Consider the following 16,359-nt stretch of genomic DNA (forward strand, 5'->3'; position numbering starts at 1 on the left):
AAAAGTTTTGTGTACATTCATCGATTTATTTTAGTTGATGGAGTGTGAGTCACATTCAGAAGAGTCTGCAAAGGTCCATATTTTCAAAGACAGTAGCCCGAGTCAGCGCTGCTAATTCACTGAGGCCGGATCCCAAAGCAGGTTTGACGCGATATGACGGTGGATCGCATCCAGGAGCCAAAGAACGCCAGGGACTCGGAATGCCGGGGATGTAGAGCCTAATTGGCTTCCTGTGTGATTTTCCATTCCTGCTCCCCTCTTGCTTGTCCTCTCTCAGCGTTCCCGCTTGTTGTTGCTCCTGCGCCTTGGCTCCCCTGCTTTCCATTAAAAAACCCAAAGTGCTTTGCTGTAATGCGAGCAGGTTTACTTTAAAGCCTAATGGATCCTCTTTTACGTGCTGCTGCCATTTCAAGTGGAGGGAGCACTGGTGGACAAGATTGGCATCTCGACAAAAACCAGTGAAAGCTCTTATCTTCATCTTCATGGGCAGCAATATGAAAGGGTCCAACGCAGTTGTCTCTCCAAGGCCCTGTCATGATTACAAAAGAAAGGAGGGACTCAGAGTACTCATGTGGTCTGATGAAGCTCCTGTCTGTTCAGACCCCACCTTGTCTTCGAGAAACATCCAGCAGGGGGAGCCCTCACAGACAGGTCTGCTGTAGCTCTGCCCCACTCTGAGAAAAGTGGACTCAAGCAGCCATTCCAGACCTCCAGGGCCAGCCGGAGGCAGCCTGACAGGACTAGTCCAATCCTCTTATTGACTATATCTCTTCAAAGGGAGAGAGAACAACTCTGTGACAGGGACACGGCTAATACTTATCACTGCTTTATGACGTGTGGAGAATAGCCTCAGAAGGGCTGCGGAATCCGAGCTGATGTCAGTGTCGGGGCAAAATAGATATAAATGAACCATCTGACAATGTGCCACCCCAAGGATTAAGACCAGAGCAAAAGAACTATGAGCAGGCTGTAGAGCAAAAAGTCTCTTCAAAGCTATATGTTCCACAGGAATAAATCAGATTAAACGTTCCATGCAGGTGTTGTGCCTCGAAACTGACACACTTGAAAGCAGACATTGGGAGAATGAAAGGGGCTTTATTAAATCCAAACTAAACAGAGACTGGGAAACAAACAGGACTGTGAGGAATCAAAAAGCGATGATTGGTTAAAGGGAAGGGCAGAGGCAACAGGAAGGCAGATGTTAATGACCGGACTGGGGCTGGCGAGACAAACAGGTACTTATATACAACAGATGTGGCTCATCAGGGCCGTGTTAGGCAGGAGACATGATGGTCAGGACGTGACAGAACCCCCCGCAGCACCACCACCACCAAGCGAGGGGCAGACAAGGCGCCAGGCAGAACAAGGCATGGCAGGAGCAACAGGACACATGGGACAGGCAGGGGCGGGACCAGGCACTAAGTGGGCAACAGGAAAGACCAACACTGAACAGAAGCACACTGATGAAACAGACCAAACACAGGATGGGACCAGGCACCAGGGACACCGGACCCAAGGGACAAACACCAGGCATCAAAGGAGACTGAGGAGCAGCAGAGACAGAGATGGCAGAACAGATCAGGGCAAATGAGGAGGGCAACAACAGAGACAGGGAAGGAAACACTGGAGAAGGCAATAGGGGACATAGGCCAAGTCAAAACGGAGGCAACACTGGGTAGCGGGAGAGGGACTAAGGTGGGACTGGAGTGAACATGGAACAGGAAGTTTTCCAGACCCTCAGGAGCTGGGCGGCGAACCTGGGATGTGAACCCTCTTGGGCCTGCTCCCTCGCAAGGTGGAACCCATCCAGACCGTAGGGTCTAAGAGCTTCAGAGGGCCAGCAGGGTTGGAGGACACCGGGGGGCCAGCAGAGTTCGCCAAGAGGATAGCTGCATCAAAAAGTGGTGAGGGCGCTCCAGGGCCGGAGCAAGAGGGCACCGAGGGGATTGCAGGGCAGAAGCAAGAGGGCACCGTGGTTCCCCGTCTGCAAGGAGTGTGTCAGGGTGATGCCAGGACATAAGGCAGGCACTGACGGGATACCAGGAGTTGAGGCAGGAGCTGATAGGACAGCAGGAGGCGAGGCAGAAGGCGAGGCGGGAGTCAACAGGACAGGAGACGAGGCAGGAGGTGAGACGGGCATCAATGGGACACCAAGAGACGAGGCAGGAGGTGAGCAGTGCGTAGACAGGGCACCTGGAGGCGAGCAGGGCACAGACAGGGCACCTGGAGGCGAGCAGGGCACAGACAGGGCACCTGGAGGCGAGCAGGGCACAGACAGGGCACCTGGAGGTGAGCAGGGTGCAGTCGTGTGGTTGTAACATATGGATGAAGTGTAGTTCTCTTGGGCTTTGCCATAGTCCTTAGGACATGAGTTGGCGTTGTCTGACCAATGGAGGACAGCGATTTGCAATGCAAAATCCCACCCACGCCCAGGAGATCTCCAAAGAAGAAGGTGTCTTGACACATCTGATGAGCAATGGGACTGCCAGCTGTTACTCTCTGTTGAGTTGGGGAGCGGAAATGTACACGGGAAATGAGGGTCCCGCACAGCGCCATCTGCAAACAGCTCAACAACTGGGTACTCTTTGTCACGGGTGGCAATGAGAAGAGTGATAATTACGAGGCTTAATTGTGATTAGCGAGCGGAAAACAGAGAAATTGAATGACATGAGTCATAGCAGATTAGCATTTACGCTATACTACAAATGAGCTCCGCAGAACATCTGAAGCTAGCAGCTGTGGGATGCAACCTTACCATGTTCCACTTGGGGAAGAGGAAGTCAGTGCCCACATACTCAAAGAAGTGAGCAAAACCCTCCTTCAGCCAGACGTCCTCCCACCAAACAGGGGTCACGAGGTCGCCAAACCACTGCAGGGGAACAACACAAAGAGTTTTACTGCAACCTCTCATGATCTACACCCAGCTAGACTGGGTTCACCCATTCACATCACAACCATTAGTATTCAAGGACAGCACTTTCATTTATACAGAAGTTCATATTTATTTGGGTCTGAGGGCAACAATATTATTCTCACTCACAACATAAAATGAAATAAAAGTGAGTATTAAAACCCAAGGTATCGACTTTGTACTTTTTCTTCATGAATGCTGCAAGATAGTGAGCCAGTCTTTGATACTAGCAGTTATCTTGCAGCACAATCAGCATCTGAATTTACAGATAAGGCATGTGAAGAAAAGGGCCCTTCCTGTATTACACAGTTTGCCGTCCATTTCGGTGAGATCCTGTTGCAATGAAGGATTTCATGCGTTGCCACAAATTCCTTTTGGAGAACACGATAAACAATGTATTCATGTTACCATCTGAGACTGTCACAGGCATTGGGAAGTAACACATGTTAATGCTTCCTCCCAATTCAGCGAGGAGGGGAGTGGAAAGCGGTAGGGTATCAATTCCCTGTCAGTCTCTGTACAATTAAATGCTCATCAGTGCTCATCAGAGATTGGGCAGGACCTCTGAACTTAAAGTCAGACACATCTAAAGAGGATCCGCTTTCAAAAACATTTCATTAGCATTTATTTCCAGGTATAGCAGGACAGGGGATCCCAGAGAAGCCCGTGGGCTCACAGAATCCCAACATGCCCTGGTTTCTGTTTGGAGCTTTAGGTTACCACAGACACAGGGTTTCTGCTGTGGCTTTAGGTTACCGTAGACACGGGATGGTGTGGGGGACTTGATTAGGACTCTAGTGGAACACATGCACACCCTTTTGGATTCAGCAAAGGGTCAACAGGCCATGGAAATATGAGAGTCAAAAAGCATGACGTCAGAGCTCTCTCTTACCCTTGCCTGCTCTCTCACTCCCTCACTCACTCACTCTCTCTCTCTCTCACCCTCACTGTCTCTCTCAACCTCATTCTTTCTCTCACTCCCTCGGTCCCTCTCACGCTCACTCTTTACCTATCACCCTCACTCTCTAATGCTCACTCATTGCCTCTCAGCCTCATTGTCTCTCACTCCATTTCCGTTAGGGTTGCCGCTAACGACTATATTTCCATTGATTAATCTATCGACTATTGTATCGATTGGCCGATTAATCTAAATGATTAATTTTCCACCAGAAAATCAACATGATGGTTTAATTTAGGTAAATTTTATTTTGATGACAACAAACTGCATGCCGTTACTGAGCTTTAGATAATGTACGCAGGCTATTCGGCACTATATGAACATTATTTTCACCCACAGTACAATAAGCAGATTAGTAGTAGATCTATGCCTAAAATATTAATGAGATGCATATCGTGACACCCAAAAGTTAGTAATCTGTATAAATCTGCCGTATCCTCATGCTTAATAAATTCGCTTAGCAAAGCATGCCACATGCGACATAAGCAATAATAATGTAAGCAGCCACAACATCTTTTAAAAGAGGACATACAGTACTGTGGTTAAACAAGGTAAAAAATATGTTGGTGGTGTGGCGGTACTTTTGCGGATTAAAGTCCGACACGTTTTTTGTAAATATGGTTTTCATTTTTATTTACGTTCACAAATTATTTCCTTTTATTTAGTGTCCATTTTTGTTTCAGTTTTAGTTTACAATAAGGACAGTCAACATAGAATAAGCCCAGATTTTAGCCTAAACATTTTCACTAACACTTATTCAGTGGAGATTCTAATGTAGCAGGCGGACAACTTTATGGCTTTAATAGTGAGTGTTTTTAGTAGCTACAAGGGCAAAACATATTAAAAAGCTCTCCGTAGTGATGGTAATTTAATCAACATGAATAGAGAACATGGCGATTTGCTGGTCTAGAATAGAATAGAATTTTAATGAATTGAGGCGTTTTAGAAATCATAACGATAATTTCAATAAAATTTTAAAATGATGCGTCAATTTGAAATATCGATATCCATGCATTTTCCACGTTGACGTCATTGACTACGTCGACTAATTGCGACGGCCCCAATTTCCATCACACACTCCTCTTTCACACCTTCTTCCTCTCCCTCCCCCACAGTCTCAGCATCACTTTGTCTGGGCCTCGCTTGCTCTCGCCCTCACTCTCTTTTTCCCCCACTTCCATCCACATCCCTCCATTCTCAGACTGGACTCTCCATTTAGCAGTACTGAGCTATCAATAAGGTAGCTAATGGTTATCAGCTACTCATTGCAGACAGACAATCAATAGGCATGAGGTAAATATTTTATTCAATCTGTTAATACTAATTTGATAATGACGGACTAGCATCCCATCCAGAATGTGCCCAAACCTTTGTGCCCTGAGCTGCCTGGAATAGGCTCCAGACACCCCCCCCCCCCTGGACGGATAAAAAGCACATGCTGCCGTAGTGCTGTAATAAAATGTTCTTGGCTGGGGAACAAAACAAATAAATAAATAAATGATGAATCCGTAAAATAGGAATCGTGCGGCAATGTCTGCGCACCGGGTTTGGTAATCAAAGTGAGGTCTCTTCACGTGTGCCGCAGGAGAACGGCACGGCTTTGATCCGCCCGCTTTGAACTGCTCCTGAGGTCCCGCGTGACTGGCAAGAGGCAAAGGACGCGCTGCTGCTCTATTTTAACCCCGCCGCCTTAACCGCCAGCACGGTGTCCGCGAGAGGCACCCCCCCACGGTGATACTACACCCAGGCGGGGCGTCAATAAACACCCACACTCTGCTTCAGCAATGATCATGTGACACCCTTAACAATTCAGAGCATCTGATTAATCGGGGGACGCTAATTAAACGGCAGACAGGTTGCGTAACGCAACACAGTTCTAATTAATTTCCAACAACGGCGAAGGTGGCGAGTCTGACACTTCTGTCAGAAGTGATGCAGCTTTTTTGCTGATTGCTGATGATTTTTGGACTATTTTGACTGCAGACAGAATGATGAATATAAACGAGTACATGTATTTCAAAATTTTCGCCTGAATTTTACTTATAAATCGGCAAGGCTGGAAAACACAGTAATGAAGTTGTAAACAATTCAGTCACGGGTGCTGCAAATATCAAACTACATAAAATTGATTTTGTCCATCTTATTGCCATATTCTAAGCATTTACAGCATCAACAGGACAATGGCGCCTTCATTTGGCACTGCAGATGACATCCACAGTGCAGTCTTCAAGGTATGAGAGCTGGGGAGGGGCAGGTCCAGCCAGGCTGAGCAGGCACCTGCTGCGTCAGAACCAAAGTGCAGGATTAATTACTGCCCTGCTGACGAGCAGGATGGACCCCTGCCGGAGCCAGGCCCCCCATGGCAGCAGAGGTGCCATTATCCGCCTCCACAGCCTCAGCGGCTGAGAAGATAATTGGGGGGCTGGAGACGCCCACAACCCCCCCCCCCCCCCACCCCGCCCCACCTCCCAGGATTTTTGAGATGGTTTTTTGAGGGCATTCATCTGAGAATGCCAAAGAAAGGACACTCTACGGACATCTCTCACTTTAAACAAATAAGCTGACATCCCACAGGTCACCAAACCCTTTTCCCTCATGAGCACCTTAGTCTCCGCTTGAAATATTGACGTCACATGCTGCTAGTCCCAAAAACCAGTAAGCCAGTCTCCCTCCTTCGCATGCTGTCGCAGGTAACCAACAAGAATGATTAACTTATTATAACCCATTTCCCAACAGCATGGTGATTAATGTACGAAGAGAAAATTAACGCCGGCTGAATGGGGTTTGATTTATTTTTTTTACAATATTAATGGAAGTATTCATTATTGGCCAAAAGAATGTTTCACGGAACTGAAGCTGAAGGCGGCTCCCTTTACTGGTCTCATGTAGCTATGATCTCAAAAGGTAGCCAGCGCGCAAATCCTATTTGGACACTCTTTAGCACAGCTATTCAGACCCGACACGATTGGCTAACATTTGCCCCGTCTCCTTGTAACATTCGCTCCAGTACAATGCTGAATATCAAACCTGGCACTTTGCAAAAGGCCTGATCACTCATTATAGCATTAATGGCAGAATCGTAAAGGGGGTTTCGTCAAGGCTGAGTAAAGGCACCTGCTCATTAGTCGCACATTTAACGGCTTAACGAGCCTTTAAGAGGGAGCAATTGAAGCACTACATGTGCCCCGGGAAATGGGGCTTATGTGTTAGCAGGGTGGCACATGGGCGGGGGGCCAGATGAAAGGGCAAGGTTGGACAATAGATATAGTATAGTATAGTATAGTATAGTATAGTACAGTAAACTGACAAAAGTTCCCTGACACTCGTGCCCAAGCCTATCCAGCACCGCTTCCTCCCACAGTCCTTTATATGACACCCTGAGATTAATATGCATGAGATGGGATGGATAGTTTAGCATAGCATGGCACAACATAGCATTATACTGTACATTTCAGTACAACATAGTATGACATAGCATAGCATCGCATGCCATGGTATGGTATGGTATGTTATGGTATAGTGTGGAGTGATGTAACTTAGTGAAGCAGAGCATAGTATAGTATATACCTGTGAGGTAAGGGTTAAAGTCCCCTACCGAGAACATGGGTGGTTAAAGTCCTGTGTTTTTAGTGGCATTTTATTATTATTATTATTAATTTATTTGTTTATTTATTTGTTTGTTTATTTTTATTATTCTATTTTCTATTACAATGTCTGTAATGCACTTTGTCAACCCTGTGGTCCTATATAAATAAAAACTGACTGAAGATTGATATAGTATAGTACAGCATAGCACGCAATAGTGTAGTATACATTCCTGGGCCAGAAAAACGGCCAACCCCAAACTGCACAACATTAAGCTTGTGGTCCAGGAGTGTAGTATGGTATAGCAATGTAGTATGGTGTTCTGCAGGGTAGTGTAATACAATATATGCCACAGAACACACAATGAACAGAATATATTTTTTAATTAAAAAACATATAATGAGGCAAATCAGGCCTGCGTTTCATAAATTAATAACTGACATCTAAAGCGCTACTCCTGGATTCCAACATTTCTGTAGCTTTCAGTAACATAAATAAAATAATCCTCAGACAGCAGACCGTACTTTAAAAAAATTATAATAAATTTAGGTCTGATTCTGCTGAGAGCCTCCTCTTGGATAAAAATGCAGGAAATTCCCACTCACAAGAGCTTTGATCAATCATAAGCGACATATGCAGTTCAGGGAATTATCCTGGACATATTTTTTGGGAAATAGTCACATAAGCTGAACACGGGAGGAATCCAACGATGTGGGGGTGACGAATACAGCAGGGGCTCTGAACCCAACAGACATAATGTCATGGTGAAATGCTACCTGGATGAATGTGGCTCTGGCCTGTAAGCCCAGAGGAGATGAGAACACGTGGGGGTCAGGAAGAGTCCTAGAATTCCTGCGTGACTTTATGGGGTGTGGGAGTGTGGCGCCAATCAACGTCTTCATTGTATGACATCACTGCATTATTTAACATCAGCGCTTTCTGTTAAGCGGCAAGTGCACAGATTTCTGAAGTGCCTGTTTTATTGTGTCTGCCTTGTGTTAAGGAGCATGTCATAGATAAACAGACAAAACATAGGAACATGTTTACTTGCAAAGGCTGTGCAGAGCTATACAGAAGTGCGTCTTCATGCTGATGATAATAGCAATATAATAGCAATAACATCAAAAACAATAATAAAAGGGCTTAAACCAGCAACTTTCTGATCCTAAATACCAAGCTTTAACCTGCTAAAGCTGCATTCTGCTGCTGAAAGGCTGGAAGCCTTGTGCTTGAAAATAGGAAGAAAACGGACTGATACGGTGATGTCACACGATAAAGACATTGATTGGTTAAAGAAGTGAAATGCAAGCCCCTCAACCCAGGGACACGTCAAACTCGATAAAACCAGGATCTCCTGGGAGTGTGTGTGTGGCAGTGGGAGGGGGAAAGTTGGGCTGCAGATGGTGGGGGGGGGGGGGGTGTCTGGAGGCTGAGAGAAGGAGGAGAAGCGGGGGCAATGGAGGACAGGAAGAAGCTGGGAGAGAGCACAACATGGGGTCCAGCTCAAGGATACTCCATCCATCCATCCCTCCATCCATCCATCCACCCATCCATCCATAAGAGCATAAGACATTCACAAATGAGGGGAGGCCAACATTACCTAACATACCTAACTGTAATCCTTTAAAACAGGCCAGCTGAAGCTTTTAAAAACATTGACTATGCATCACATTCAATTACAGCATGTATCCATCAGAGAAGGTCTCAGGCAGCAGCCTTTCAACAAGGGCAGTGGAGTTCAGCAGGAAAGCCTCCCTGAGACGGCAAGGAAAGACGTGCCGCATGACAGATCTTCCGGGACGTGCGCTGCTGTCAAGCAGGTCAGTCTGCGGCAGCCGGGATGGGTGACCCAGCTGGGGACTGTTTCCCAATGCAGATCCCCTGGCGCTGGTCACATTAGGAAAGGCTGCTTGTCAATAAATAAGAAAAGCTGTTATTTCTGCTCATTAACATGACAGCTGGCTGTGTGGTCCCCCCCCGTCAGTGAAAACGCCAGTCCCCTGAGAAGCACATAATCAGCCGCGGAAGTTTCTGGCATACCGTGTTTATAGGACCGATGGTCATCATCAGGTTCGAGGCTTATAATAAGTTCCTACAAAGCAAGAACGGCCATAAACATGTATTTCAAACAGTCAGATAGATTCGCCAGCTAATCACAATTTTTAAGCAAACTCATACTAAAAATACCAGCCTTGGTGGATGTGTTTGATCCATTGGTAATGATCTATATTGGAAAAAAACAGCAGGTGCCAGAAGTAGGTTACTTTACACAAGGGGGTGGATAAAAATAGACATTGACTCAGGAGATGGTGAAAGGAACATCTCAGAAGCGCTGCGATGTCTGGCCCTGTTTTCCTCTCAAACGTTTGCCATTACCGGCATTACGGGTCCCATCTCTTCCCCACACAGGAGATGAAACCCACTCATTTCTACACCGGCCGCCAAAGAAAAACAGATCCGTCGGCTTAAGCTGTCAGAGACACCCCCGCGTCAAGAGGCCATCGCAATAGCACCTTCTTGTCCACGAAACAACTCCAAAAGGCATTTTAAACGGAGAGGAAAGCTCGAGTTGGGTAAGTAAGATGAGTTCAAAAGATGACATCAGTCACTGATCAGCAGAAGCAAGGCTGTAAATTACAGGGGAGATGAGAGGGGGGTTATTACCCCCCCCAGTAATCAAAACCGGCCAATATAACCTCCCCAAGTAATCATACTGTCATGGTCAGTGGGTGGGGGCCTCAACCACCCCAATGTTCAATCCAAAGTTACGCCCTTGAGCAGAAGGGAGAAAAAATGTGGAGTAACTTCAGAGCTAATGATGGAAGCCTTGAGTAACACAGAGCAAACATTGAGTTCTAAAGAAACTATCCCAAAATCTCCCATGCGGTGCTTAAACGCTCTCTAGCATTGGATTTTAATATGGGATCACCTAAGGTCCAAAACGAAAGTGCAAACTTGAGAAAGGGAGAAATATGATACATTCCTACCTGATGACAGATCTCGTGGACCACCACCATGGTAAGCTCCATCAGGTAGGAGAACGAGGACACCTCAGGCTCCAGAAGGATCTTCTGCTCCACAAAGACACTGAGGCCCCAGTTTTCCATGGCGGCATAGGGGTGCTTTGGCACAGCGAGGAGGTCTGCAGTAACAAAGAGGACAATAGAGTTTGAGCCAAGGGTGACAGTTAAACAGGGACTGTACAAACATGCATAATAAAGATGTTAGGGATTTTTTTTTCCCCAAGATTAAGTACAAGGTTGACAGTCAACCTAATAACAAACAACCTCTACAGTTCCCTGCTCCCAAATGTTCTGTTTCTGTTAATGCAGGAATGACACTTTCAAAGCCACTCTGTTAGAGAAATAGGGGCATTTTTGTGAAGGATTGCATATACCCAGTAGGGCAAGTTAATAGTAGACAGGAGGCATATATATGTTAGACCTTCTTTATGGACAATGAGCACAAGGCAGAAAAAAACTACAGCAGAACAAGGACACAAGAGTGTCGTCCGATACTAATTTATCTCATTATGTGCCATTTGTTCGAGCTAGACATCTCGGAAGTCACGACATCGCAGCCCTCAGTACTGCTAATGGTTTGTTTTGAGTTTGACTTTGCGAGGTTATTCCCGAAAGTGCTATGTGCCAAACGGTCCGCAGTGGAAGGACAACACAGGGCCACCCTAATGACCGGCTGAGTCTGACAGAAGAAAACTTCCATCAAACGTGCATCCAGCTGCCAGGGAGGCCGTGCTTGGCTAGAAACCATTTAACGGGTGAATACATATCCAGAGGAGCAAATGGCTGAGTCTGTATTTAAAAAATACAGGCATATTGTTACATCTTATTATTTAAACTTCAGTCTAAAAATGTACACCTTCCGGAAACCCTCTGTGCAGAGTTTGAGTATTTATCCCGAGTTTAAGTGGGTTTCCTCCAGGTATTCCAGTCGTACTAATTCAGGGACGTGCTGCTTGAATGAATTCGAGACTCCGGACGTCATTTGGGCTGTGCCTCTGTGGGTGCCTGCCTGTGTCTGCCTGAGAAAGACCCAAAGCTATGGATGAGGTAGCCAGCAAAGGATCAGCGAGCATCTCAGGGCCTGGAAGGAGTGATGAGAGCTACCTGAATGGGGATGAAGGCATTTGCATTTTATTTATTCTAGCAGGTTCTTTTATCTGAAGCAGTATAAACGTTTTCGCGAAAGCATGGTCAGATGGTTACACGCCTTGCTCAGGAGCCCAAAAGGGGACCCAATCTGCCATCCCTGGGATTCAAACCAACACCTTTCTGACTGGAGATGCAGCTTTCAAACCTGCTGAGCCGCACACCACAGCCCAGTTAGGTAAAGGCTTTTGAGTAGCTGAAGCTGGTGCTCTGATTGGCTGCCTGGGTCATATCCCAGGCTGCCCCCCCCCCCCACGCATCAAACACCCAGCATCTCCCTTATATTTTCTTAAGCCTTTATATATCTTTGTGGGGACTCACCATTCATTTCTATGGGTAAAACTCTAATCCCACTCACGATACCCTTAACCCCTACCCAGCCCTAACTTTAACCAATAAGTAACCAAATGAAATATGAGACTTTTGGTTACATCTGAAGTTTTTTGATTGAGGGGAGGAAAAGGTCCCCCCAAGGTCAAAATGATAGGTTTATATCACATTGTGGGGACATTTGTTATATGCATAACCTACAAACACACACACAGACACACACACACCGAGCTGGTGTCACTCTGAGACTGTGAGACCCTTTAAGATGATCTGATCTGCTTTCTCACAGTGAGCCCTCGTCAGGCCGAATCTCAGGGGCCCTGAAAATAAATGAGTTATCAGCGCGATGAAGTCCACCGAGCCTGAACGGAGCACGAGAGTCATGAAGAGGGTCTGCGGCGCAGTCATGGGCTTTATCAATCGCCATGAGCAGCCTCTTTAATTACCTGCCTATTACTCCTACAGATAATCACACCCACTCTCTCCCCCAGGTCTTGTCATCATAAAAACTTCAACTGAGGAGCGCATGGCGTGCCCAATCAGAGAAAAACACATGGGGGGGGGGGGCATTTTGTCTTCTAAGCGCCTCGGACAGCGACCCACCACGCACAGGACTCTACAGGCGGCCCTGGACAGTTACTCCGAACGTCCTCGTCACCCCCACTGGTGTCCTTAACAAGCGGGGCGAAGGTTGTGCAGTTACGGGCTGCAGGGTTTCATTTGCTCAGCTGGTGACGGGTGGAGCAAAGGGGTGCACATTTATGGGGTCAATTCCCCCTCTGTGGTCCCCCATCTGTGACCATGCACATGTGTGTGTGTGTGGGGGGGGGGCTCGTCCGGGGGTCTCTCAGTTTTCATTTGCCATTTGCAGCATATGAAACAGCAAAACAAACAGATGGAGGGCCTTAACCGCCTGAAATAAAAGCACCCCCCATGTGACGACCGCCTCCAAGCAGTGACTTTTCCCCCCACCCTCAAAAATGAAATGCGCTTCGGTGAAAGACAGAAATAGCCCACGGGGGGGAGGGCGGGGGGGCTGAATGTCACATTGCCAATTGATTTTCTGTAGAGCACGCCGCTGCTCTCCTGTGACAAAATGGAATTGTCCCCATGAAGATGACCCATCTGGTCACACATAAGCAGACAGACTTTACGCTCGTCACATCTCTGCCCCCCCCCCCCCACAACGGGCCACGGACTGAGTAATATTTGCAAATTATGGGCACTAATTACGAACAACATCAAAGCCTCAGTTTCTTTAGTGCCTAGTTCTTAAATGCCTTAAGGCATAGTTTCTGGTTGGGGGTGATACAGACTCGTACATCATAGTGAGAGCTATATCGCACTGCGTGTGTATTGAATAAACAGTTTTGATGACCCTTTCCCTTGAGCGAAGACACCGGTCTCTCCTGTGATTACTGACAGCCATCTTAAAGCTGTCATTACCATGGGGAATAGGGAACATAAGTACATTTAAAGTACAGTTTTGCTGAAGAACCTTGAACACAACCAATGAGCAGCAATATGTCCTCTGTGGTCTTTGTATTTTTCTGTGGGTGACCAGACCATCCGGCCTGTGCTTTGTGAACAAATGCTGCACAACTCAGCTCATATGTTTTGTACCAAGGCCGTTAACGTCGACTTAAGAGCACAGATGGGAAAACTGGAATATTGAAGACAGAGCATAATTTCCAAGGAGATGATCTATGCTGCTGTACTTGCTGATGATCTGAGTCTGTGATGATGACATACCAATCAGAGTCAGTGATGATGACATACCAATCAGAGTCTGTGATGATGGCATACCCATCAGACTTTGTGATGATGACATACTTATCAGAGTCTGTGATGATAACATACCAGAGTCTGTGATGATGACATACCAGAGTCTGTGATGATGACATACCAGAGTCTGTGATGATGACATACCCATCAGAGTCTGTGATGATAACATACCAGAGTCTGTGATGATGACATACCCATCAGAGTCTGTGATGATAACATACCAGAGTCTGTGATGATGGCATACCCATCAGACTTTGTGATGATGACATACTTATCAGAGTCTGTGATGATAACATACCAGAGTCTGTGATGATGACATACCAGAGTCTGTGATGATGACATACCAGAGTCTGTGATGATGACATACCCATCAGAGTCTGTGATGATAACATACCAGTGTCTGTGATGATGACATACCCATCAGAGTCTGTGATGATGACATACCAGAGTCTGTGATGATGACATACCCATCAGACTCCACCCAGTGGAGTCAGAGTCAGTCTTGTTGACTCTTCTTTCTATGCCTATGTTGTCTGAATGTGCCACGAGTCTGTGTGTGTGCAGCAGTACCTTATTCACAGGACCACAGCACCAGATCATTGATATGCACTTACAGCCTAATCATGCTAATGAGTGCTGCAATGAGGTCAGCGGGTAGCTAGGACAGGCAAACTATCAGTTAATCAGTCACATTTTGCTTGTGCCGTTTGAACAAACTACTTTACTTGGAAGTTCTGAACAGGTTTTCCAGAGGGAAACAACATGCGAAAATGTAAGTGTTTTTTCTGACTTCGTGCCAGTGAAATAAATCAAGATTGTAAGCGCTTGAGTGAAACTGGCTGACTGCATTTCGCCCTTTAGAGCCACGGGAAGCTTGCATCGCACAGGGCTGCACACACACATAGCTACGAGCCTCCCAATTTCCTTACGTTAGTAATGATCTCCTAGTAGCTAAAGGAACAGTGTTCTTCAGCTACGAGCTCTTCTTTATTCCCTCCAGTTAAAATCGTGTACTGTATGTGTAAGTCTGGAAGAAGCTTCACGCATACAGTTTTGGAACTAACAGTGCACCCTGGTATCCCATCCTGCATGTGAATCCTGCATAAGCACAGCAAAGCATGCTAAAAACCAGCACAGCACAGTGAAAATACAGCACAGTGCAGCATTAAAATGACAGACACCCCTCACATGCACACCTGTACACTTAGACTGGCTGCACAGCCCCCCGCTAGACAAACAGTCACAGATATTCACGTGATTTTGCTTGCAGTTGCATTCATTTGGGGTTGGAGATGTATTATTTCATTAAAATCAGGGTCATTGGTGAAGGACTCTACCGGTATGGCTACAGGAACATGTTTGTGGGGGATGTGGCCTGTTTCCTGTTCTCTGGTCTCCACCTGGGTCTTGGGCCATGCTCACCCCAGCTGGACCATCCTTTCCAAGTCACTGGATTCCCCATCTGTCCACACTCCCCCATATGCGTGAGCTCATCCACCTCCAGACTTCTCGGCCAGGCTAGACTCGGACAGACGCCCTCAGATCCACATCAGCTTTTCCCACGCGGGGCATGACTCCCCAAGAGAAAGGTCAAAGGTCAAAACTATGACTTCTATTGTAGTGTCTATGTGGAACTGTTTTGAGGCCTAAGCATAATTTTACAACTGAATACCATTACTTACGTCTGCAGCAGGGGGCTGCGTCAGACAACCTGCTATAAGAGCTTCGTTAATGAGAAATCCCAAAGACCACTTGCGGGAGATCCTCAAAGAAAACATTTTTCATCCAAGAAAAATGTATTGAATATCTCATTGATCTAGATATAAAGGTGATCATAGACTGTTGTCTAAGGTGATATTATTTATCATTTATTGTTATTATTTGCTGTTCTGATTCTATATTTAGTGACACTAATATGAAGGATGCACAAGTCAGAATGTTTTGAACTATGTACTCAAAATAATCACATTTTGAAACTTGATCGTAATAATTGCTAGCAAAACAGTCTCTATACAGCGGAGCTTTAGGGCACTTTGGGAATGGACTGATCTGAATGTGCCACTCATCACCCTCGTCACATGACTCATCATCTTAGAGTACGACCTCATTTCAAATGATGCCCATGAGGCAACAAGCACCAGTGTGACATGAATCTACTTCACCTTGGCAGAATGCTCTGTACCATCCCAGCCGCTTTTCTCAGTTCATTTGTTTGTTTGTTTGTTCCATGAGGTAACCTCGCCAGCAGAATTGCTTCTACTTTGGGTTCTCTCACCCGTACCTGACAAACATCATTCTTTTCAAGATGTTTTATATAACTTTGTAAAGTTGCCTCTTCCCTGCTTTCCTCACATTCACATAATATGACACGTGAAATGAATCACAGAAGTTTTCCTATGGGTTGTTGCCTGCTAACTTTGTAGTGTATGGTATTTTGGCAGTCCACTAGAGGGTGCCATACTTTACCCTCTGTCTCTCTCACCCTACTGGCATGGAGATGGTGAAGGAAATAATTGTACCACATGCCGATCCCTGTCTCTGCGTTCCCCCGCACACATTTCCTGAGAAGACATGCCCAAGGACAAACCACTCGACCTGCTGACCCAACCGAGTCACCCTAC

The 16,359-nt window shown here is 46.2% G+C and overlaps 1 protein-coding gene across 1 annotated transcript in view; it reads right to left on the reverse strand.

The window, feature by feature from the left end:
* LOC111851702 (thyrotropin-releasing hormone-degrading ectoenzyme) overlaps nucleotides 1-16,359 on the reverse strand; it is a 98,563-nt gene that overhangs the window by 47,345 nt on the left and 34,859 nt on the right. Inside the window, exons 4-5 of the mRNA XM_023826857.2 lie at nucleotides 10,442-10,596; nucleotides 2,756-2,869 (exon numbers count right to left, since the gene is read on the reverse strand). Coding sequence (XP_023682625.1) covers nucleotides 2,756-2,869; nucleotides 10,442-10,596 — 269 coding nt within the window. The remainder of the gene's footprint in view (nucleotides 1-2,755; nucleotides 2,870-10,441; nucleotides 10,597-16,359) is intronic.

The sequence above is a fragment of the Paramormyrops kingsleyae genome, chromosome 1 (assembly GCF_048594095.1).
Source record: "Paramormyrops kingsleyae isolate MSU_618 chromosome 1, PKINGS_0.4, whole genome shotgun sequence".
NCBI lineage: Eukaryota > Metazoa > Chordata > Actinopteri > Osteoglossiformes > Mormyridae > Paramormyrops > Paramormyrops kingsleyae.